Raw genomic sequence first — 25,520 nt, 5'->3', positions numbered from 1 at the left:
GGGAATTTGAGGCACGTGCTTTCTGGGTGGTGCTTTGGGTAAGGAGGCAGTCCCGGAAGTGAGCTGTAGATTCTTTACTGAAATGCAAGGCGCTGCTGGCTTTGTACCCACTCACCTCCTGGGCTGCCACAGCCATCGCTTTCTCCTTGCCCAGAACGCCTCTCTTTGCCTCATTGCCCGGTTCAGGTTCTTGCTCTGTAGGCGTTTCCCTTTGTTAGTGCAGGCATCCTCTCTGTCCTCCATTGCTTGAGGAAGCTTTTGAGAAACAGCCTGGATGGCTCACGTAGGAGGCAGGGCAGGAGGGAGGGTGGTCTCTGGCAGGTGCCATCCCAAGGTCCTGGTGGCCTTGCTGAGCCCCACTCTTCTTCCACCTGCTTGCTTGGTCCTTCCAGCTTCCTTCCACTGCAATTTGAGGTCAGAAACTAGAATGCAGGTCACTGTTTGCATGGCATGTTCATAAAGTGATGTGACTTAAACCATCCTGGATGCCATGGCCCTCCGTGAACATGGTCCCCCACAGAGGAGGTGCCACTGGGAGAAGGTAGGCACATCCCAGAAGGACTCCCACTGCTCAGAATATTTTGGGGGCTCAGGATGGGATGTCTGCACCTTCGGACAAAGTGTTTACAGTTCTGTATGTTACTGTCCTATTCTGCACCATCCCAAAGGGGTGAGTTTGATGTCTGATATTACCCAAAGTCAGTTCCAGTCAAATCCGGTCAGTAGGGTATGAGGGTGGGAAGGGGGATTCTGATTCAAGCAACAGTATTCAGAGCAAATTTATTTATCTATTCATCTACCTATCTATTTATATATGTCTGTATATACATGTACATATATATATAAAGCTTGAAGATTAGGATGGGTTGGTTATTTGCCTTTTTTTTTTTTCTGCAAGACTTCAGTGTCAGTTTTCAAAGGGGCTCCAGAGAGTTTTGAACATGGCAATACCGTGGTGTCCCAAGGAGACTACCTTTAAAAAATGCAATATCTGATGCAAATTTGGGCTATTTCTTTTACAGCTGTTGTTAATCACACTTCCATTATAAGGTAGAGTTATGGAGCCTGTGATTGCTCAACTAAATCAGAGAATGCCTGTTTTCCTTCACAGAAGGGGAAGCCTCTTATCTCTCTTCCCTTCACTCACCTGTCTCCCTCCCTCTCTTTTTCCTTGATTTCCTGATCTTTGGCCTAGAGAGTCTTGCCTTTACATTTTGGTGGCTCTTGCTTAGTGTGTGAATGTGGTGCTTCTCTCTAGGCCACACATCAAGAACACCACCGGCGTGAGGTGGCTTTGTAAACTAACAAGCACCATGTCCTAGACACAGAAAACTGGAAGACAGCCCTTCCCAAACGTGGCTGCATTTTAGAACTTCCTGGCAAGTGTTTAAAACTGACACCCAGGTTGTGCCCCGTTCCAACTGAAACGGAATGTCTGTGGACAGGAGCCAGGCAGCAGTCGTTGGTCAGAGAACTCCAGGTGATTCTAATCTGCAGCCAAGTCTGAGGACTACTGTAAGGAGGGGGACTGACCTTAACAAATGTGAGCAGTTATGCTTGAGCATAACCACAGCCAGCCTGTCTTGCATCTCTTAGGCAATGTGATGTACTAGAAACAACAATGGGTGCAAAACCAATCTCTGCAATCTACTATCCTAGTGTCTTGGCAAGCCACTGAACCTACTGTGGGCTTCATCTTTCTCATCTGTAAAATAAGATCATAGCAATACCTTATAACAAGGTCGTCTGAAAGAATGAAAGATGATGTGTGGAAGTCCTTATAAATTTTGAAATGCATTATAAATGCTTGTTGTTAATACTGGAAATTATTATTTTACAGAAAGATAGTCATTTCCTATTTCCCTTGGCCAGATAGGGTGACTATGGTGGCAGTAATTCCTTCATTAATGCAGTAATAGTGAGAACTGTTTAGACAAGAATTTATTTCTCCCATCTGAAAAACGGGATGGCAAGGAGAGGTGGGTGTCCCCCAGCTTTAAAATGAAGCCAGCAGTGAGACCCCAAGAGAACCATTGTCCCACGGTACCCGGAGAATGCTCTTTGGCTTCCAGTGAGATGACTCCAAGTGAAGGGGCCTTGTGCAGTGGAGGGGACATCAGTGGGCCATCGGCTACTGAGCCTGACTTCCATCTTCAGGCTTTCTGTTTGATTGGATTTCATTTATGTCACAGTGGATGAACCAGGGTGAAACTGCTCTCAGAGTATTGCTAATGGGTCTCAAAGGCAGGGCAGAGGCCTAGCCAGTTGGCCAGGGCCCACTTGTCAGTGTGACTGTGGTGTCATGTATAGTAAACATCATCATGGCTCTTTGGGGTACAAACCAAAGCATTTTCTTGGGCTTGTCCTCCCCAGGGATTTGAAGTTAGATGGAGGGAAACAATCAACAGGTGCCGTGAGCTTGAAAGAGATCATTGGCCTTGAAGGCGTCGAGCTGGGAGCTGATGGGAAGGTAAGGCTTTCTAGCTTCCACCCAGCAGGTTTGTGCCAACACCACCAGGTTTGGGAAGCAGAGGCAGCATGATAGATGTGACCCTTGCTCGTGGTAGGGGAACCAGTCTGGGGCCCATTCCTGGTGGGTGACACCAGCCAGTCCCTGTTCCCCTAGCATGCACGTGGAAACTTGCCCCCCCGCCTCGCCCCAAGCCAATGATGAAATACCAGCACGTGTATTTCTCCCCCCAGCATAGTTTATGATGGAATGCATGATACTGACGACTATCTTAAACCAGCACACATGTGCCTCTTCTGGAATGGAGTGACTCGTGGTATGAATGTATATTAGCTGATGGTGTCAGCCAGCAGCATTCCTGCTACTAGAAAGTTTGCGGGGATGGGGAGAGGGCTTCCCAGGGTCCTGAGGAGCTGAGTCTATCAGCCGTAGTGAGCACCTAGCAGGAGGGCTGTCAGATTCCTCCTTGTCCACCACCAGGGAGCTGATGGGTAGAAGCCTGAGGAGTGAAGGTTGAAAGATGAAGTTGACCTTTTTGTCCCAGATCCCTGCAGTCTTTGTAAACCCTTCAAAAGCCTATTTGTGGAGACACGGTACAAGTGTTTGGGGGAGCCATCCCAGGGTAGTTTGCTTCCAGCCAAAACTGCTGGGGCAGCACATGACCTGCCCACAGACCCTCCCCCAGAACAGCTGCTCACCACCGTGCCCACGCGATGTCAGCCCCGAGCTCACGAGTAGGCGTGCTTGAGGCGTGCTTCTCCAAGCAGGTGAAAAGAAAATCACTTGTTCCATCTCCATTCCTGAGGGTTGAGTGTTCACCTGGGAATGAGAGAGGTGAGCTAGAAACAAGCATCAGAGATAACAGCCGCCAAAAGAACATACAGGAGGCCACAGCCCTCGTATCAGAGACTCTTGGAGCCTGACGTGTTTTGGAATTCTGCACTTGGTGGGTTATTAAAGCTTGCTTGGTGTTCAGAAAAAAACCAGCCATGTGTGGAATGTGCCTTCTGTATTACATAACATCCCAACAGCTTCTGGGATGGTTACCAAACACTAGTATTTCTGTCATATGACATGAATATTCACCCAAAGGACGATAAATTAAAACTTCTACATAGCCTTAAGTCCATTGAGTTTAGGCTTTGGCACCAGTAAGTGCAAAAAACAAATTTCAGATCTCTTTGGTTTTAGAACGACAGAGGTAAGAATATGCATGTGAACTGGGTATGGTAACAGCTGGGCAGGATGCAGACCTAACATTGCCTGGGAATAATCCATTTTGTCCGTTTTTGTCTTCACCTTTTAGACTGTTTCTTACACCCAGTTTTTGTTACCCACAAATGCCTTCGGAGCCCGGAGAAATACCATAGATTCCACCTCCTCCTTCTCCCAGTTCCGCAACCTGAGCCACCGCAGCCTCTCCATAGGACGCGCGAGCAGCACCCAGGGGAGCCTCGACACAGGTAACCTCATGCGGGGCTGGGCCCAGGCAGCACGTGGTGGAAGGTGCCCTGGTGTGCAGACCGGAGGAGGTGTGCCTTTGGAGCATGAGCTTATCCCACAGACGACAGGACTTTTGGGCAAGCCCGATTTCAGGCCATGCACGCGGCCATGCCACCAGGCCACAGGGGGCCCCACCATTGAGATGTTTCAGCCACCGACTCCTGAGCTCCCGCAAGGAGAATGCCAAGGACATTCTGTACGGTGCAGATACGGCTGCCCCCCGCCTCCCTCCAGCCTCTCTCTACCACTCAGATATAACCTGGTTCTTGCCTGTTTCCATAGTGTTCAGATTTGGCTTTTTCAGTTAATGGGCCAGAAACACAGGATCACGTGTGAGAACTTTTTTGTGATTCTTGTGGTGGGTGAACTAACATGGCCTGTGGCGGAAGGCTGGCTGGCTTCTAGCTTGGCCTCTCCACACCTCTATGAGAAGTGAACAAAGGAGAAAACTGCATGAGACAGTGTTATTCCCACTCCTGGAGAAACTCCAGGTGAGTGGGAAGTTCGTCGGGCCTGTGCAGGTGCTGAGCGTGGCAGCGCGTCCTGCCGTCCCCGCCTCCGGCCGCGTCCAGGGGTTTGCGCTAGCACCTGCTCTCATCTGTGTTTGTACAGACCCGGTGGCCTGCCTGGAAGCGCTCATGCCATAAACGTGCTGCTTGAGTGGCACCACTGCAGTTACTAATCGGATCTGCAGGTTTAGCAAATGCGTCTTTTTGGTCCCACGTTTTGTGATCTGAGTGCTTGCTGTATCTTTCCCGCTGAAGTTTTGTGCTCTCCAAGGTCAAGGAGATTGATACATAATTTTCTAAGGTGGGAAAACTGTCGGGACGTTAAGTATTCGGTGAACCCTTTTGCAGGGGATACAGTTCATTGGCATGTAGAGATGTCTCCTGAGGGTCAGAGCTTGTGACATGACTCTGAGCTAAATGACCTGAGGCCAGCCTTCTGTCACTATAACTTTATACTGGGCATTCGCACGCCCCCTGCACCCCTTCTCTGCTTTGGAGAATTTGGAGCCCCTATTTATCATATTGTGTGTGATCCTTAGGTAGTGACCTGGGAGACTTCATGGACTATGACCCAAATCTCCTAGATGACCCCCAGTGGCCTTGTGGCAAGCACAAGCGAGTTCTGATCTTTCCTTCGTACATGGTGAGTAGTGGTGGAGGGACCGTCTGTTTGCTCACCTCCGCCTGTGAGGAGTAGGTTGAAGGTGACAGCCTCACCCTAACAGACGGCTGCTCTCTGGGGCAGGGGGCTTGTTCAAACACTGCTTGGCCAGGGGAGCTTCTTGAGCACCCTCCAGTGTAAGCTGTTCACGAAAGGACCAGCACGGGCTGGGCACCTGGCCTGCATACACCACTTGGCTCCCAGCTCAGTGTCGGGATCCCTCACCTCTGAGGGGACACCCCTGAGCTTATACATCCATAGGCCCCACAAGGAGAGGACCAGGCCATCAAGCTCAGCTCTGTCTGGAGTTCTGTGGTAACCAGAGTCCTCCATGTGCACTCAGGCAGATTTGGCACTGGGCTTCCAGTGACAGAATGATCTCCTGGGAGAGTGAAGGTAGGACAGTGGGGGTGTTAAATGCAAAACCTTTCCTTGCCGTTTTTACTTCATGGACCCTTCCTGTTTTTCCCTTTGTGTAATTTCGGTTTCTGCTTTTGGCTGACCACCATTTCCCACCGCTTGCACTGCTCTTTCTCCAGACACCAGTGGGGCCTCACAGGATCATGCGCCCTTTCTTGGGGCAGGCAGATCCCGGACGGCCATGGGAGGAGGAGAGAGCTGGGCTCGTGGGAACCCTGCCATGCCAGGCCCACCATACATGGCATCAGGTGGGAGAGGGCTGACCCGGAATGCCCACCGCCTCCCTGACAGGCCCAGATGGGGCGGGCACAGCTCCCAGCATCCGGCTCCGGTTCCCTTGTTCCTCCGCCGCCCTTGCCGTTCTCAGCAGCTTAATTTGGGAGTGAGCAGAGGGTCCTTTTTCTGTTCTGGGCTAACGTATCTGCAGTAGCAAGAGCAGGACCCAGTTTACTCAAAGGGCCCCTGGACGCGTACTCTGAGCTGAGAGTTCTTAGCGGTGGGGTTCTACCCTCCACCTCTCTTTGTCCCTGAACATTTGGCAAGTGGCTGGCATCAGAGGAACAGCAGGCCGCACTCGGGCCCTCGCCAGTTGCTTTCCAGCATATATCCTATTCTACACCATGCGGAGTCTGAATGAGTTATCAGAGGCAATTAGTTTAAAATGGCCCATTTCTCACTCTTCCATCCTTATTCCCCACCTCCTAACACAGAAAGCAGGACCAGAGCCATGTATAGTTTTTATTTCCCCTCTGTGACCTATAGATTATTTACTTCTTGGGGCACTTGGATGGCTCAGTTGGTTGAGCATCTGACTCTTGATTTTAGCTCAGGTCATAATCTCACGGTTTGTGGGATCGAGCCCCGTGTTGGGCTCTGTGCTGACAGCACAAAGTCTGCTTGGGATTCTTTCTTCTCTCTCACACTCTGTCTCTCTCTATGCTTGTGCTCTTTCTCTCTAAAAATAAATAAACTTAAAAAAAAAAAAAAAGATTTACTTTTTTTACAAAGCCAGAACTTACTCATGGAAGCTAGCCCACAAGTGTGTAATAAATGACCAGAATCACCGCCCTAATGTTAAGGAGGGAGCAGCTGAAAAGTCATGACTTATGTAAGACTAGGATTCTTTATGTTGTTTGCTGCTTCGTTCACTAAGCGACAGGACTGGAAACTGTGGTTTGGGGAGTCTCAGTGAGGCTTGTCACAGTTGCCAGATAGGGAGTGGGGGCTGAGGCTAGAACTCCTGGCTTGGTCCTCTTCTCACTTGGCCCATGATGCCCACGTCCCCCAGCAGTCAATGGCAGAACTGGCAACCTCGGGGTAGGGCATGAACATGGTTCTTTGGGCCAGCAGTTTAACAGATTTCTAGGGAAGCAAGAGAATAATAGGGGGGCACTATTTTTGAATGACCTTGGGGTTTGGCAGAAAGCTCTTCTACAGATCATGTTCCGTTTGGTGATAACATTGACCTCTACTACAGGCCTGGTGTCAGGCTGGTACAGATCTTCCTTTCTTTAAATGATTTTACTGTGAGCTTCAAGGTTCTGGGCCACAGTCTGCACGTATGTGCCCGTGTGCACAGGTAATTTTTCCTCCTTGGACGTGTGCTGGATGACTCGCCAAGTCAGCATATACGTCCTGACCTCCTTGTTTTACGTCCCCGACTGGCTCAGCTTTCATTTCACCACGTTGAATCTACAGCCTGTGCTTCCTGTAATAGTACATGTTTTAGAAAATGAAATTGCTCATGAGCTGCATTTTCTGGTCAGTTCCATAAGATGTACGTCTCCTACTCTGGCCACAGATATTGGTACTTTGATAAAATGTGCGGTATCTGCTTTTCAGTATAGGCCTCTGTCACTGATGTGCATGTCATGTGTGACAAAGAGCCTCAGACCGGCTCCCAGGAAATTTCCTCTTCAGAAGCAGGCATGGAATATAGGGCTGTTTCATGTGCAGTGAACTTGTGTAAGTGTGGGGGTTTTGGTTTGGATTGGTGTTGGTTTGCTTGAACTCCTAGAATTGTCCATTCAGCCAGTACTGACTGAGGCCCTCCTATGTGTCAGGCTAGGTGCTTCCTTATATAGTGTTTTCCTCAACCTTATAGTGGGTGGGGAAGTCAGACAGTGAACAAGTAAGTCACTGCAGTCAGGAGGAGGGTGAAGAAAAGTGGTTAGGAGATGTTGGGGGTGGCAGTTGGAGGTCGGCCTGCAGGGAGGCTCCCCTGAGGACATGGCATTGGAGGGGAGTGTGAGGGGTGAGAAGGAACAGCCTTGCCAGGCCTTGGTGGGAAGGGCCCATGTGCAAGACTCTAAGGGGTGGAAGAGAGTGAGTGTATAAAATCAAGATTTTTAACAGTAAAAGTCACTGTCCGTACCTCTACACACGTGCGCACACATGCACGTGCCCACACACACAGAGGTGGAGAAGGCAGGCCCACAGAATGATGATCCTGACAGGCGTTCCATGCCTACTCGGTGCTTGTAATAGGCGCTGACTACCAGGATAGACAGAGCTACAGGCTTACTTGACTCAGGCTGTTGAAAGGGTCTGGGGCACATCTTGGCCTGTAGATGGGTGGGAGGCCCTCTGTGTAGACAAACCCAGGTTGGAGCTTTCCTCTTGGGATGTGAACCCTCATTGTTGGCAGGGCGCCCCCTCCAGGCGGACGTCAGACCTATATGAAGCCTGTGCAGCCCGGCTCCTCTCACCCCTCCCTGGGGGGTGGTCTTTGCTGGAAGAGTGGGGGGAGAGGAGCCAGCCAGGTTACAGGCTGGCTGTGTGCACAGCACTGTCCGCCTCCCTTAATCCTGGCTCCCAAGGCCTGTGGGGTCCTGCTGCCTATGCCTGTCGCCCTGTGGTCCCCAGGTCAGCTCAGCCCAGAGGAGGCCTCAGGCCTGAGAACCAGGGGCTGTTGCCCAGTGTTTTGGAGCGTTCTGTTCCTGTGGAAATTCAGTGGCTGGGATGCTCGTGTGGCCTCTGCAGAATCAGGCAACCCTGAAAGTGATGAGCTAAACCTTACCCCGTCACATCCTGTGGCCATGGACTCTTGTTCTCTTTTTACATGAAGGTGTGCTTTACATATGGTCAAGTGTACACATTTCAGGTGTACAGTTCCATGACCATTGCAACCTCTACTTTAATGGCAATAGAACATTTCTTCTTTCCTCTTAGCTCCCTCCTGTCCATCCTGTTCTCCCTCCCACCTGCTCCTGGCAAGGCAGCTGCTCTTTTGACTTGTGTCACCATAAATTAGTTTGGCTTCTTCTGGCACTTTAAATAAGTGGAATCATATACAATGTGCTTTTTTTTTTTTTTTTGGCCCATCTTTCATACAATTTAATAGGTGAGATTCACTCATGTTGCAGTATCAGTATTTTTTTTTAATTTATTTTTAATGTTTATTTCTAAGAGAGAGACCGTGAGCAGGGGAGGTTTCAGAGAGAGAGAGAGGGAGAGGGAGACACAGAATCCGAAGCAGGCTCCAGGCTCTGAGCTGTCAGCACAGAGCCCGACATGGGGCTTAAACCCACAAACTGTGAGATCATGACTTGAGCCAAAGTCAGATGCTTAACCGACTGAGCCACCCAGGCGCCCCAGTAGTTTGGGTTTTTAAAAATTGCTGAGTAATTGCTCTATTGTATGGATATACTATAGTTTCCACTTTGGAGATACCGTGTCTATTGTTACTGTGGGCATTCTTATACAAGTCTTTTGTGGACATATATTTTCATTTCTCTTGGATGGATAAGTACCTAGGAGTGGGCCGAGTCATTGTGTAGGTGAGGTTAACAATTCAGGATGTCGTTGGATATATATTTTCATTCCTGTGTGTTGTAAGTGTGATATAAAAAGGTCACTTGTGCTGTCACGGCTGGGACATGTCTTAAAGTGGAAGCATTCCAGAGGCAAACAATTCCCCGAGGCCTAGAAAGAAGCCTGTTACATACAGAGTTTAAGTGGCACCCCTTTCAAACTGGCCTCACACTCAGACTTACATTTGTTTCTAACTTTGATCTATGCAAGTCACTCCCGCTGTTAGCCACTGTGAAAGGGCAAAGGGGAAATTTTGAAGTATAGAAAAAAAAATCCTGGGGCAGGTCTGGAAACCAAGTCGTAGCTGCAAGTAAGGCCTGTGGTTTGGGCCCGAAAGTTTCTAGACGGTGACCACATAATAGGAAAGTATTTGAGCCTCCTGGCTACAGGCGGGTTCTCATGGGGCCTTAGCTTAATGATGGTGTTTCTTAGTGTGGTGAGGGCGGGCGTGAGGCCTCCAGTCAGAACCAGGGGCTTCCTGCCTTGTGCGCCGCCTGGCCTGTCATTAAAGTTTCACCAGAGAGTGGTTGTTTATCATTAGAACCTGGCAGCAGAAGTCAGTAGTGGTTTTGTTTTTTCTTCCCTTTCTGGGTGTGGAGAGCAATTAAGAGGAGAAAGTAGGCAAAAGAGCTGACTGAGCTGGTGCCAACAAAGTGAACGTTATTTGACTGGATTTCTGGATCCTTTCCTTTCTCGGGAAGAAGTCCCTCTCGACCTGTTCTGACGGCAAAAAGCAAACTAATGACCTTTATGATATCCACAAGTCATTCAGTCTCGAGAGGACATTTCTTGGATTGATCTTGATCAAATGCCTGTTCTTGTGTTTACTTAATATTACAATCTAAATACTCCTAGAAAAACCCCTCCTTCCTATCCCCTCCCTCCCCCCCCAACTCCCCAGTGTTGTGGGAATGTGTCTTAGAACTTTCTCAGCACAGTAGGAGATGCTGAGCAGTGGAAAATAAAGACTCAATCAAAGGAAGACTAAGCCTTCTGTGTGGCAGGCAGCTGGGCCCTGCTTTCCCTCACCTTATGTCTTTTTCACTGAAAGCTGTCTTGATTTCCTACACACTTACCTGTCTGCAGTGTGGGTTTAAAGAGAAGATGAAGTAGCTTGAGGCCCAGGGGCTCCTCCCTGTAAGGCCCTCAGGTTTCAAGGTGCCTAAAGCTCATTCAATTCGGGAAACACTCATTTGGAAAAGTAATGTCTCATTATAATAACAACAGTGCTAGACCTTTCTGGAGACTTAGAAGGGCTTTAGGGCTTCCCCAGCTCCTGGGAAGATCTGTAAGGCACCTGCACAGGAACTGGGCAGTGGGATCTTTGTCCCCACAGCTTTTGATGCAAGTGTTAAAAGAGAGGGTCCCCACACAGGTGGGAAGAGGGGCAGAGTGGGGGGCGGGGATTAAGCAGGCTCCACACTCCACAGAAAGCCCAACTTGGGGCTCAGTCCAATGCCCCTGGGATCATGATCTGAGCCGATATCTCTCAAGAGTCAGATGCTCAACCGGCGGAGTCACCCGGGTGTCCCCAAATAAAATGCCTTTTTAAATGCCCTATTGCATTGTGTGGTGGGTTTTGGTTTTTGCTTTTAGGGATTTTGGAAGAGGTGTGTGTGTGTGTGACAGCTTTATTGGATAGAATTCATATATCCTACAATTGACTTTTTCAAACTATTCAAGGGCATCTGGCTGGCTCAGTAGGTGGAACATGCTAGTCTTGACCAAGGGGTTGTAAGTTCAAGCCCCACCGTGGGGGCAGAGCCTACTAAGATATAAAAACTTAAAAAAAATAATAAAGTGTACAATTAAGTGGTTTTTAGAATATTCACAAAGTTGTGCAGCCATCACCATAATCAGTTTCAGGACATTTTCATCATCCCCAAAAGAAGCCTCTCTACCCTTAACCCTCCACCCCTGAGCCCTAGGCAGCCACTAATCTCCTTCCTGTCTCTGTACACTTGCCCATTCTGGACATTTCATAAAAATGGGATCATACGCACTGTGACCTTTCATGTCTGGCTTTTACTTGGATAATGTTTTCAGTGTTTATTCATGCTGTAGCGTGCATCAGTATTGTGGCTTTCTTTTAATATTTTTTCTTATAAAAATAATGCAAAATGAATTAGTAGCTTTACATTTCACCCAAGATGTTATACCATCTGCTTTCCTTACTATATGTTTGTCTCAGATTTTCAGTGGTCATTTTTTGGATCTTGCATTTTTTCTAAGGTTTATTTATTTTGAGAGAGTACGAGCAGGGGAAGGAGAGAGAGAAAGAATCCTAATCTCTGCACTGACAGCACGGAACATGCTGGGAATTCTCTCTCCCTCTCTTTCTGTCCTGCACATGATTTTAGTCACTCGCTCTCAAAATAAGACATTTTAAAAACTAATAAACGTGCATCCAAATACAGTGTATATATATGTGTGAACTCAAAGCCACACCGACCTGAAGCTCTATGCCTTCCTTGGCCCTCCTGGTAAATCCACATGGCAGTGTAACCCTGAAGCAAAAGCATTTTTTCTTGTTTTCTCTCCTTGATGTGCAAACGGTTTCATTTTGGTGAGGGAAGTTGAAGAGCTGCTCCCCTAAGGGGAAGGGAGGGAGAGTAAATCCGGGATTATGTATTTGGAATCCGATGGGTAGAAATAGCAACCAATGCTGCCCCAGGCTGTGAAGGCCCTCTGCTCATTCCCATAGTTTTCCTTGTGATTTACTGTCCTCTTAGGGAAAAGGAAAAATGCATAGAAGAGCTCAAATGCGCAGCTGTTCGTGGTTAGATCGATCTAGGCAAGGGCCGCTGCTCTGCTTAATTACCTTAGTGAGCACCGAACATCTGCTTCCCAGTGCCCTGCTGAGCTCGGAGCGCCGATGGACGGGGGACTGGTGCGGTCAGGCAGGATAGCCCCGGCTGCACAGTGGCTGTTGGTGTTGGAAGGAGCTGAAGAGATCACTGCCTGATACCCTGATACCCCTCCTTCCTTTGGAATGTTCTGCCCCCAGGGGCTCCTGTGACCCAGAGGGGAACCTTCACAGAGTCCACAGCAAGCCCACATCTGTTCAGAGCTGCTTGTAAGAATGCCTGGAGAGATGTGCACGACAGGAGGATAGAGAAGGCAGGCGAGAATTCTCAGGTTCAAAATGGAAGCACCTTTTGTATCGTTTCCATTGAAACAAGACCAGCTCTGAGCCCCTCTTTGTTCTCCAGCATTGTCATTGGGGTACATGTACCCCACACGCACACCTGCTGCCTCAGCTCCCTGCTTCACCCGCCTCCACTGTCTCCTTGCATCCAACCCCACCGTGAAGTCCCCACTGCGCAGCACTGTGACTGGTGCCAGACCAGGTGTGGGCCAAGGTCATTTCCCCCCTAACATAAGTCAGTCTCTGTTTTTTAAAAAGCAAAAGATGTCTCAGTGTGTCCACAGTAGATATGGTAGACTTTTCCAGCTAGATGACTAGGTTCTGGTCTTACCGTCTTTCTCTGTCATCTCGGAAGGGAGCCGTGGTGTCAGTACCCCACTGAGCCTTCCTGACTCTGTCTCCCATCTCCAGCAGGCTGGGCCCCTTTCTGAATTGCATCTCTGGACATTCTCTGTCTGGGATCGTCTCCTCCCAGCTGACCTTCCTCTCTTCTTTTGTTGTGGCCTTGCGCACACAGCTCCCTCGCAGTCAGGCAGCTGCACGAACGTGCACTCCAGCTACCTTTTACCCCGAGAGTGGAACGGCCTCCTCTGCAAAATCACAAGCACCACAGGGCCGGCACTGTCTGCCATGCGGCCTGGCCCAGCTGTCAGCCTCTGCCATGGGCCAGAAGGAGCCCTACATCCGGCAAATCCCATGGCCTAGAATCAGGTGGCATTGAAAACAGTGGTCACTTGGGCTGTCTCAGACCAGGAAGGAACCGCAGCCTGGTTATCAGCACTTTGGTTTGTAGTGATGTGTGCTGGTAAAACCTGGGTATCAGGAGTCTTTACACAGTTAGAGTCATAGGAGAGCTGGTACATAGCATGGCCTCACTTTTAATTCATTCTCTTTGAAACCAAAAAGAATGAGTAACTGGGAGCCCGTTGTAACCCCGTGCCTACAGCTAGCTCAGCCTCCAGTACCGCCGCCTCTACTCACCTCTGTCACTGGAAGGAGAGAGAGGTGCCTTCCAGGTGGTCAAGAGGCCCAGCCTGTCAAGATATCATAAGGCTCCCCAAGACAGATAGGACCAAACAGCGGAATTGTGGCTGCTGTATTCCAGAGAGTGGTTCTCCATGGGAACTAAAGCAGAGCATAGCAAGGATTATCATCTCTGGAAATTGCCTGACATAGTGGCCATGGGCTCAGGGTGGTTCATCCAGTATCCTGGTCCATCTGGGGCCAGTATGGGGCAGTGGGCTCAAGGGTGCAGCATATGAGTAAGGGTCTAGAAGCAGATGGCCGCTTTGGGGGCTGCCCACTCAGCTGCCCTGACTGTGTGCATTTGAGTAGGACTGAAACAGCCCTACAGATCTCCGGTTGTCCTGCAGCTGTCAACATAAACCAGATGATGGAGAAGCCAGAAGAAGAAACTGAAGCAATTTCACTAAATCCTGGCATTCTGGCTCCAGAGTCGGTGGTCTTCTCCCACAGAGCCACAGCTCAGAGAAGCAGACACAAAAGCAAAACCGAAGAGAGAGCCACAGAAAGTACTCCCTCAGACTGAAGCCAAGGCCCACAAACACCTGCTGCCCAGTCAGAGCTGAGGCCAGTGGGGGCAGCTACGTCCAGCCTGGGAAGAACAGACAGGCTATGTAGCAGCACCATTGAGTAAGCATCACTGCACTGGCTTGAAAAATACAGAGGTTGAGGTCCTAACCCCTAGTGTCTCAGAATGTAACCTCATTTAGAAATAGGGTGTTTGCGGATATAAACAAGTTAAGATGAGGTCATACTGGAGTAAAGGGGGGCCCCAATCCAACCTGACTTGATGTCTTTATAAACAGGACAGCCATGTGAACAGACACGTGGGGAGGACACCACATGACGATCGGCAGAGACTACAATGACGCATGTACAAGCCAGAGGATGCCTGGGTCTACCAGAAGCTAGGAAAGAGCAAGGAAGGATTCTAGCCATAGTTTTAGAGGGAACAGAACCCATCTGACACCTTGATCTGAGACTCTCAGCCTCCAGAACTGAGAGACCAGAAATTTCTGTTATTTAAGCCTCACAGTTGCTGGTGCTTGGTTACAGCAGCCACAGGAAACTAACGCAACCACTTTTTTTTTTTTTTTTTTAATTTTTTTTAAATGTTTTTTATTTATTTCTAGGAGAGAGAGAGATATTGTGTGTTTGGGAGGGTCAGAGAGAGAGGGAGTCACAGACTGAAACAGGCTCCAGGCTCTGAGCTGGCAGTCAGCACAGAGCCCGACGCGGGGCTCGAACCCACGAACTGCGAGATCATGACCTGAGCGAAAGTCAGACGCTTAACCGACTAAGCCACCCAGGCGCCCCAAACGCAACCACTTTTGCATTCTCGGCCTGCCTAAGGTACTCAGACATGACCACAATTCACTGCCATCCTACCGTTTTGAGTCTGGGAGGCGTTTCAGTGTCTCCAAAGCCAGCCTGCCTCACCACCATAAATGGCAGTATCATTGGGCACCTGCCTCAGGTGCGGCAGCAGGAAGCCTCCAGGAGGCTGTATGCCCAACTCCTTCCTCAGATGTCCTTGGACTGGTCAGAGAAGCCACTCTGGAAATGCTGGGCCCAGTTCTCCCCCGTCTATCCTGGACCTTCCCTCTCCACACTGTCCTGGAGGCTGCCAACCACTCGGAGGTCAGGAAATGACACAGATGGCGGTTTGCAGAGATCCCCCACCCCAAAATGTGCTATATCTACTTTAGGAAAGACCCAACCAGTAGCCCATTGACGGCCAGATAGTAAGTGGAGGACCAGGCCGCCAGCAGGCTTTGTGCTCCATCCTGAGAGAACAGCGGCAAGGGCATGGCCATATGTCTGGAGGAGGATGACGGAATGCCGCTTCTGCAGCTCTGGAGGATGAACCCGAGGGCTTGGCCATCCCTGTAGCTGCCGTGAGGAAGTGGTGTGTGAGGACACTGGGGCCTTTAGAGGACTCAGCACCTCTGCTCAGTGAGATTCACTTACGATGGCCATCAGTGCCATCAGCAAAAATAGTGTGCCTATCAGTTGTGGTTCATTTGTGAAGAAGAGCATCCACGCGAGTTAGTTTACAAAGAAAGGGGTTTATTACAGGACACTAACAGCTTCTGGAATCACTGGGGAGGTTGACAAGACAGCCTGAGCTGGGATTTCAGGAATGTTCCCGAGCCCCCTGCTGCAGAGCCTGACCAGCAGGGGAGCCGTGCCTCACCTCATCCTTGATCAGGGCCCCACCCGTTGCTGGTTGGGAAGCTACACCAGCTGCTGGTTTCAGGCATGGTGGTGTTTCCACTTCTGGGAAGCTGCCACTGCCCCTGGCTTCAGATCCGTGCTGCCCTGTGTGGTCTACACTGGCAGAGTGGGAAACCAGGACTCCCACCGTGACTTTTCTTGGCAGCAGGATCAACAGAAGCATGGCCTCTGCTTCAGTGCTGCCTCCTCGTGCCAGTACAGCAGACAGGAAGCACCAGAATTGTATTTGAAATCCCAGCTGCAAAGCAGTAAAGTACGGTGAGAGGCACGTGTCCTGAGAGAGAGCTGGGTATCGGGCCACAGATTGTGTGAAGGTGAATCCCCGGGACAGTGGCCTGGCTGTTGGGGTTTGGGGAGATGATCCCGCACAAGCGGCTCCAGGCCCAACCGTGGATGGGTGCTAGCCAGGCGGGGAGACTCTGATGCATAGGAAAGTCACCTGGGCGACATCACGATGCGGATCCAGGGCCCCACTCTCATACCCTGACTCCATGTGCCTGGGGCAGAACCCTGTTTTCTGCTATCTCCTGTTTCCGTGTTCTTGATAAAATTCTCCAGGGTCCTTTAGGTACATTCTGTTCTCTTTGTTTGATCTTCAGTGTAAGCCTATGAAGCAGCTACAGGAGGTATTCTTCCCTCCTTTCAGAGACAGGGAACATGAGGCCTAGGAAGGTCAGACGTCTTTCTCAGAGTTGCCAGGCTACCGACCACCACCCAGCCCTTGCCACCTGCTGGCAGTCTCAAGCTGTCCACTGCTCTCCTGTCAGCCTGATAGAGAACAGAAACCCAAAAAGGTAGTGCGTATGGTGAGCTAGGAGACCCAGCTCCCAGTTCCAGCCCTGCCGTCACCCCTGTGAGCCTCTGCTTCCACATCTGTGAGATGAGGTGGCTGGAATGAACCTGCAAGCTGCTTTTCTGGCGGCGAGAGCAAGCAGTGCTGTGTGAGCACCATTAGAAGACCAAGGAAAGTGGGGCTGCTGTGGTTGCCACAGGGAAGGATCCAGACCACCCCTTCCCACTCCAGGATATCCTTGTTTGGGGCTCCCAGGGCTTCGGTCCCCAACAGGGGCCCATGAGTCTTTGCTTGAGCCTGCTTACATCACAGCAAACTCTGAGGCTTTCATCTGCTAAGGAAGAGTAGGAGAGGCTGGCTCTCAGAGTTCAGGATGCCGGGGGTTGGGTAGAAGACAGAGGGAGGGGGTGCTGGGTATTTAGGAAACAGAAGGATTGGCTGATTGGCCAGTGGGTCCAGCTTGAGATAAGAGTGTCAGATGTAGTTCCTCATTCTGCCTGTTTCCTAAGTGAAAAATCTTACATCCTGTTCAGCTCAGAGGAGACGTTTGTTTGGGATGACAAACCCATCTTGGAGGGTTGCCACAGGGGAAGCTTCACTCTGCCAGACCTTGGCAGTAAGTGGCCTCCATAAAGTTCCTGCGTCCCCCCCCCCCCCCGCTGTTCAGCAGAACACCGCTGCACACAAGTGTGTGCATGCGTATGTTTGCACACTGCTGCCACATCGCAGCTCCCCTGCCCCTTGTTGGCACATCACAGGCACATGTGGCGGCTGCCAGAACAGGCATGTCCTGGGCCAGCTGACGGAGAGCCTTCTTGATAGGGCCAGAAATACATGGCTCCAAGGAAGAACTCGTGGCATTGCACCGATTCCACTTCCAGCCAGGATTTGAGGAAGTGCTGGACAAGTTTGGTGGAACTGTTTGAGTTCCAGGTGCTCTGCTTGGCTTTTATTCCCCAAAGCTGCTGTGAAGAAGGTGCCATTAGGATCGGTGTGAGTTTGGACACGCTTGCTCTTTGTTTCCTCTTGGTTATTAATGGACACCAGAGGCATTCCATGTGCCTGTGCTAAAATCCTGCCCATCCAGGGGCGGTTGGCTGGCTTAGTCAGTAAGGCATGCAACTCTTGATCTTGGAGTTGAGAATTTGAGCCCCATGTTGAGTGTAGAGATTACTTAAAAATAAAAAAATACCCTAAAGAAAATAAAAATAACATCCTGCCCAACCAAGCATCTCTTGAATAGAGGTATTTACAGATAGCTGCCAACCTTTGTTAGAGCCACTGAGGAAAACTTTGACGCATCTTCTGGAAAAGGCTGGGCTGTTTCCCACGAAGAGGCTGGCAGCAGCCATCTGTGGGAATGGGCCTTCTCAGAATCTGTTTCTTCTTGCTCTGGCTCTGCCTGGTGACGGTTATTGCCTACGGCCAGCCAGAGGAGGCATCGTGCGTTGTTGCTGCCCTTCAAAAGCACGCTCCTGAGGAGGATCGAGGCTAAGCTGGTGAGACCGAGCCAGAGACTGTTTAATTCAGAGTTCATAGTGCAGAGCACAGATGAGCAGGGAAGACCTGGGTGCTCAGACGAGTCTTAGAGGAACCTATCTTAAGGATGGATAGGATTAGAAAGGGGGAGGGAGGGGTACCTGCCTGGCTCAGTCGGTAGAGCAGGCCACTCTTTTTTTTTTTTAATGGTGTTTTTTTTTTTGTTTTTTTTTCTAGGAGAGAGAGAGAGAGACAGCGTGAGCAGGGGAGGGTCAGAGAGAGAGGGAGTCACAGACTGAAACAGGCTCCAGGCTCTGAGCTGTCAGTCAGCACAGAGCCCGACGCAGGGCTCGAACCCACGAACCACGAGATCATGACCTAAGCGAAAGTCGTACGCTTAACCGACTAAGCCACCAAAGCGCCCCATAGAGCAGGCCACTCTTAATCTAGGGGTTGTGAGTTCAAGCCCCACGTTGGGCGTGGAGCCTCCTAAATGGGGGGTGGGGAAGAGGAGGAAACCCAAGATTTAAAGGACTATTAATGGTAGCTGACCTGAAGTACATACAATGGAATATTACTCAGCCTTATCCAGGAAGGGGATTGTGACCCCTGCACTGTGGTTGAACCTGGAGGACACGATGGTGAGTGAAACAAGCCAGGCACAAAAGGCCAAATGCTGTGTGATCTCACTTGAATGAGATGCTTAGAGAAGTCCAGGTCAGAGATAAAAAGCAGAATGGTGGTACCAGTAGGAGCTGGGGTGGGGGCAGTGGGTTGGGGCACTGTTTAATGGGTGCAGTTGTGGTTCTGCAAGAGGATGAAAGTTCTGGAGATGGTGATGGTTGTAGAATGTGAATGTGTTTACTTCGTGCCACTAAGCTGCACACTGTTTAACGCTTAATATGGTCAATTTTATGTGATGCGGGGTGCCTGGGTGGCTTAGTTGGTTAAGTGTCCGACTTTCGCTTAGGTCATGATCTCGCGGTTCGTGGGTTCGGGCCCCGCGTCGGGCTCTGTGCTGACTGCCAGCTCAGAGCCTGGAGCCTGTTTCAGTCTGTGACTCCCACTCTCTCTGACCCTCCCCTGCTCACGCTGTCTCTCTCTCTCTCTCCTAGCAATAAATAAAACATTAAAAAAATTAAAAAAAAATCTTCTTAGTGAAAAAATGAAAATTTTTCACAATATACCTTNTAAATAAAACATAAAAAAAAAAAAAAAAAAAATTTTACGTGATGCATATTTTGCAACAACTAAAAAAAAAAAAGCTAATATTTATCGAGTGCTTGCTGTATGCCAAGCACTACACAGAGCACTTTACTTCTGTAGTTCTCCAAATAGCCATATGAAGCAGGCACTTTTAACTGTTTTCATTTTACAGATGTGGAACCTGATGTTTGGGCTTGCTTAGGTGTCCCACAGCCAGACGACTAGTTAAGGGTGGATTGAACCCACATGTGTGGGTCCGCACCTGATGCTGTAAACGCTGTGCTGTGTGAGTAACAGGCTGAAACACAGGAACTGAAAGAGGGCTCCCCTCCTTCCAGACACAGACTCCTGATTATTGGCTTGAGGCTGGTGTTTTCAGATGTCACTGGGTCCTGTTGTAACAGGGATTTTATGTGCCTCCAGAGGCCATGTCCCATTCAGGCCCCCAGGTTCAGCAGGGCCCTTGCTGTGACCCTCCTGTGAGCTTCCCCATTGCTTGTTGGCGTCAGAAGTTGTGAGGTGGCCATTACTTGTATGTAGTTGCTACTCAGGATGCTTATTTTAAGGAGTGACCCAGGTTGTCTGATGTGTTACAGACCACCGTCATTGACTACGTGAAGCCCTCCGATCTCAAGAAGGACATGAATGAGACCTTCAAGGAGAAATTTCCTCACATTAAATTAACACTCAGCAAAATAAGGAGGTATGTGAAGATCGACATTTACTTGAACTATCCATTCAAACTCTGTCTTGGCATGCATTAAGCTCACAGTTTGTGATGGTTCTTCCTGTAGTTCTGAGGAAATAAAACAGGCACGTTCAGCAAAAAAAGAGGCTCATCCGATGCTGGCTGACTCTCACGTCCTTGACTGAGAGCCAAGGGGAGCAGGACCGATGGCGGAGCTCTTGACGTGTGCTCTGACATGGCTCTGGGGGTAGTTTCCTTAAGGGAAAGAATAAGTTCGTATTATCTGAAGCTCATCAGTTCAGTAAGAGTTACGTTACAGAAAACTCAGAATAGGAAACATACCGTTCCCTGTTTTCTACGAAGTGGACAAAATAGAAAAGGGTAGGCGTCACAGCGTTTGAGGTCATGCTTCTCCCACAGTCGTGCACCCAAGAGTTGACAGCCAAGCCCTACCTTTAAGCCATTAGTAAAACCACCAGAGTGAAATCAGGCCCTTGTCTCCCTACAGCTGATTGGGTTGACTTTGTGGTGACCCACATCTGGGGGGCTGGGGAGTAGCTGGCTGGTGCTGGCTCTGTGTGCCAAACCTTCAGTGCGCATGGTGATGGGGGCTGGAACTCTACGCCAGCACGGGGTTGGAGAATGTGCCAATATTTGCACGCTGTGTCTCCCAACACTGATTTGATTCTGGCATGTTCCAAGCCGGAGACGTGAGAAAAATGAATTTTCACGCTTTGTCCGTTTGCTGGGCCGCGTTCCTAAGCACACTGGCTATTGTGCTATTAACCTTACACCTCTTCTGCTATGGTCTTGAACGTGATCCATACAATACTCAGCAGTTGATACCAAGCACATCATTTGTTTCTAAAAGTGTCTCTGGAATGATCATAGTTCCTTCTCATAGTTTTCCTCTTTCCCTTTGGACAGCTCTACTCCTAGTTTCCAGAGACCCTCAGACACCACCTGGGTTCAGCATGGTCCTCTGTGTCCCTTATTGACACAGTCTGTACCATTCTACCAGCAGCTTGTCTATTGCCCACATGTAATGGAATTTTCTTACTCCTAGGGATTTGGTCCCATTCCACGTCACCATTCTGGGAATGAGAAAAAGGAAATGCTTTCAGGATGGATTAATGTTTTTCTTTGGGGTCCTCTGAAACTCCCAAGTTCTGATAGTCTTCCTTTCTTCCTGTCTTTCTCTAGTCTAAAGCGAGAGATGCGGAAGCTTGCCCAGGAGGACTGCGGCTTTGAGGAGCCCACGGTGGCCATGGCCTTTGTCTATTTTGAGAAGCTCGCCCTCAAGGGAAAGCTAAACAAACAGAACCGGAAGCTTTGTGCCGGAGCGTGTGTACTGTTAGCGGCCAAAATCGGAAGTGACCTCAAAAAACACGAAGTCAAGCATTTAATTGATGTAAGTGACCTGAGTCCTGTTGGCTGAGGGAGCACCTGGGAAGAGCCTGGTCGGTGATCCTGCCCAGAATTCCGATTGTTAGTACTCACTGTGAGACCAGGGCCCTGAGGCCCTCCCACAGAGGATGTCAGGCCCATCTCAGGCTGTGCTAGAACAGAGGGATGCTCCACTCTGACAGGATTCCCCGTATTGGGTCTGGCCATAAAAATCAATTTTCAGACACCATGAGGGGTGAAATTCTTCTCAAAGCCACAGAAGCTGCTGTAATGGGAAGAGGACCCGCAGTATGACCCACAGCGTATCCATCAGACACATTGGCTCAACAGACCTCGGCTTCCTGTGGCCTTAGTTGCCTCGTCTTTGGGGAAGGGCGTGGGCTTGATTAAGTGGTACCTCCTTTTAAAGGAGAACCCCATCAAAGCAAGGAAACCCTGATCTTGGATGGATATGTAAATGCCTATTTTAAGATACAGTGTATTTGTAGAAAATTTTTGATACAGTAAAGCCAACAGATCAAGAGACAGTTGCCATTGAAAAGTCAGCTTATCACAGTTCCCAAGAGAAGTATCTTAGCTCGATCTGCTGTAACAAAATACCCTAGACTGGGCGGCTTAAACATTGGCTTCTTCCAGTTCTGGAGTCCAGGAAGTCCAAGACCAGGCTGCCAGCTGCTTCAGCTCCTGGCGAGAGCCGTCTCCTTGGCTTGTGGATGGCTCCCTCCTTGCGTTGTCCTCACCTGGCAGAGAGAGCAAGCAAGCTGCCTGGTCTCCTCTTACAGGGGCCCTGATTGCGTTGTGAGGCCTCCACGCATCAGCTCCTCCATCTGTCTCAAAGCCCCCCACTTAATACTGTGCTGGAGGATAGGGTGTCAACGTGAAGGGGGGGTAGTGCCGTACCTTGGGGGCCACGTGGGGAAGTATCAGGGTTGGTCAGGAGGCGGAGGGAGAAGGGGGAATTGTGGGCAGAAGCCTTTACTGCAGCTCCCACTGGAAGGAACAGACAAGGCAGCTTAAGCAGGCTCAGGACTGGCTGGCTAGACTCATTCCAGTGGCCTTTAGGGCCTGGGGGCCCTACTTAGCTCCCTGGCCCTGGGTCCTTAGGGCGGTGGATAGAGGCCCAGGGAAGCTTGGGGCGCAGGTCTTGGATCAGTCATTTTGCATATGAAACGTGTGCCCCCAGGCAGCTTGCCCACCCCCTCCTGGAACTGGCTGACGCTGAAAGGGCCATCCCTCCAGGGTCAGCAAGGCCCCAGATGTTAAACATCAGGATACAGAAAACACAAGATGTGCTTAACACAATGCCTTGTATGTCTAGTTGGGCAGCTCTCTCCGTGGCAAAGGAGACAAAGCAGAAAGGGAGCTAATGTAGGTGCTCCCCACATAAGAAAGAACATTCTTTTTTGCTTTAATTTACCATTTTAAGAATGTAAATTGAAGTTTACAGTTCAGTGGCATTGAGTACACTCCTACTGTTGTGTGGGCATCATCACCGTCCAGTTCCAGAACCTTTTCATCTTGCAGAACTGAAACTCTGACCCCATTAAGCAATAACTCCCCACTCCCTCCCCTTCCCAGGCCTTGGCAATCAGCATTCTGCTTTCTGCCTCTCTGAGCTAGTCTGCTCTAGGGACCTCTTGAAAGTGAAATCACACACGGTGTGTCTTTTGTGACTGGCTTGATCTTCTAACTTTAGGTCTTCAAGATTTATCCATTCTGTAACGTGTGTTAGAATTTCCTTCCTTTTTAAGGCTAAATGGTATCCACTGTATGTGTATTCCCCATTTTGTTTATCCATTCAGCCATCAGTGGAAGAAAGAGTGTTCTTTAGGTCCTTGCTTTGCTGCTTCTAAGAAATGGTGCATTAGTATATATATAATTCTATACCCTACAACCACCCTCTAGCTTGTATAGTATATACTTTTAGGAATATGGAGGGGATCTTTGGTTACCAAAAGAGAATCAACAGGTTTACATCGATATTGGCTGAACCAGTCTTGACAAGTGTGCAGTTGTGCACATTGAGTTGTAGCCCAGTAATAGGCCGTACAGCTGATTGTGTGTCCATGCAGGATATACAGGCAGTGGTTTGATGCAGGGTCCTGGCCCCGTCGTCATCAGCGGCCACCAGCGGCTCTGCGGGGGAGATTATTGTTTACCCCACACCTGCGGTTAAGCCAGAGCAGAATGTGCCCTGGTGAAAACAAGGCCTTCTCTGCCCACCCTCCTCCCCTGGTCGTTCTCCATTTATACTCCAGCAGCGCCCACAGCTGGGTGGACCGAGCTCCGCTCCACACCTGACTGTCTGGCATCCTCTGACCTTAGTTCTGTTCCTGCCCCTGCCACCGACAGGACAAAAGATGACAAGTTCTCAGTGTTGGGTCACATGGAAGAGCGTGGAGCACAGTGCTCTGTACCTTTCTGCTGCCCCACTGTGTGTATGTGTGACCTTCGCCCTTTTCCCCCTGTGGAGATGGCTGAGGTTGTACTCCGTGGTGTGTATTCCGGTGCTGGCGGGGAGCCCCTGGGTGCAAGCTAAACACAGCCACATGCTCCAGCTATTCACGTCCACACACTAGGCTGCGGGACACAGTCTCCGCAGGTCTTGGGTCCTCATGTGTGAAAGGACCAAACTACATGGAGTCCACCCACCCAGTCTTGAACTTCGCAGTGGTCGTTACTGTTGCAGATGTTGTGCGATCTTTTTAGTTTTCCCTCTAAGCCTGAATAAGCTACTTGTAACAGGTGAAGTTTGAATCTCAATTGAGTTAGTATCTCAGCATTGCAATTTACTGTCCGTTTCACCTTAGGCCCAACTGTTGACCCTCTTGACCGTATTCTCTTCTCTGTAGACATAAATGTCACATTGACCTTCTAAGATTAGTGAGAGATTAAATGAAGTCGTGGGATGTACTTCAGGCTCCCAGCAGACTGTGGGTCCTCGGGGAGGTTCGATTCTTCCACCAGGACTGAGAGCAGGAAGTACAGCCGAAGCGCCCCCCCCCCGCCCCCATTCTTCCTCCAGTTTACCTGAGATGAGTTTTTCTGTAAATGCTCAAGGGCTGGTGGGTAGAGAGCTTACATGTGGAGAAAGGCTAGGACTTTGATTTCAAAGCTGAAATGCTCTTGGTTTCCTTTAATTCTGTTGCAGAAACTGGAAGAGAAGTTCCGGCTGAACAGACGCGAACTGATTGCCTTCGAATTCCCAGTGTTAGTGGCCTTGGAGTTTGCTCTTCATCTGCCGGAGCACGAGGTCATGCCCCATTACAGACGCCTGGTGCAGAGCTCCTAGCACCGGCCCCACGGAGGGCCAGGGACTGCTTCCTCTGAGCTTGCAGAAGAGCACTTACTACTGGAAATGCAAAAATAGAACTCGACATACCAGCCTTTTTTCCTCTCCACATGTTTTTGCGTAGAAGCAGTACCGGAAACTTTTCAGGGAGTCTTGGTCTGGCTAGCTGGGATGAGCCAGGAGCTGTTTATTACTCAGCAGGGGAAGGGGAGAACCGTGCACAAGATGGCACGGGGCCTTTGGCCTTCCCCCTGGCGAGACTCTGCGGCTGTCCCCTCCCTGCTGTTCCCAGTCACGCGTGGGCCTTGCCAGCATGGTGCAGACCTGGTCCGACTCCGTGAGAAGTTCTAGAGCGGGGGGGGGGGGGGGGGGGGGGGGGGGGGGGGGGGGGGGGGGGGGAAGAGAATTGACAGCAGCTGGGGGAGCACTTTTAAGACATCCCCTCACTGTATCAGAAGAGTGTGCCAATCTATTCTCTCGTATCAGCTCTTGGAAGTGCACTTTCCCCCAGAGCGTATGAATGTGAGAACGTGTGTGTCTGACAGCACGTCAGCCCCAGCACCCAGAGCCGGTGCTGCCCGCTGGAGGCCAGACCTCCCTCCACCTGGGGGTTGCGAGCCAGGCTGACCTTTGGCAGTTAGTTCTAGATCATCTCTGGATGGTAGTCACTCTCTCCACTCCACACCAGACTGTCTGGCATCCCCTGTCCTGAGAAGATGAAGTCGTTTCTGTTACTGCTCCTACCACCAAGGGATAAAGATGACAAGTTCTCGGTGTTGGGTCACGTGGAAAGGCGTGGAGCGCGGTGCTCTGTACCATTCTGCTGCCACACCGTGTGTGTGTGTGTGTGACCATCGCACTTTACCCACT

At 50.0% G+C, this 25,520-nt stretch overlaps 1 protein-coding gene across 3 annotated transcripts in view; it reads left to right on the top strand.

The window, feature by feature from the left end:
• Positions 1–24,748, top strand: part of CABLES1 (Cdk5 and Abl enzyme substrate 1) — a 120,060-nt gene extending 95,312 nt beyond the window's left edge. For all 3 annotated transcript variants that reach the window (XM_039217776.1, XM_039217771.1, XM_039217782.1), the window contains 6 exons: positions 2,374–2,470; positions 3,777–3,933; positions 5,022–5,125; positions 19,860–19,966; positions 21,155–21,362; positions 24,510–24,748. In XM_039217776.1, coding sequence (XP_039073707.1) covers positions 2,374–2,470; positions 3,777–3,933; positions 5,022–5,125; positions 19,860–19,966; positions 21,155–21,362; positions 24,510–24,650 — 814 coding nt within the window. In that variant the 3' untranslated portion in view covers positions 24,651–24,748. The remainder of the gene's footprint in view (positions 1–2,373; positions 2,471–3,776; positions 3,934–5,021; positions 5,126–19,859; positions 19,967–21,154; positions 21,363–24,509) is intronic.
• The last annotated feature ends 772 nt before the right edge of the window (positions 24,749–25,520 follow it).

Source organism: Hyaena hyaena, unplaced genomic scaffold (assembly GCF_003009895.1).
Source record: "Hyaena hyaena isolate Hyena2069 unplaced genomic scaffold, ASM300989v1 scaffold_14, whole genome shotgun sequence".
Lineage (NCBI taxonomy): Eukaryota > Metazoa > Chordata > Mammalia > Carnivora > Hyaenidae > Hyaena > Hyaena hyaena.
This window is presented reverse-complemented; position numbering and strand designations above follow the sequence as displayed.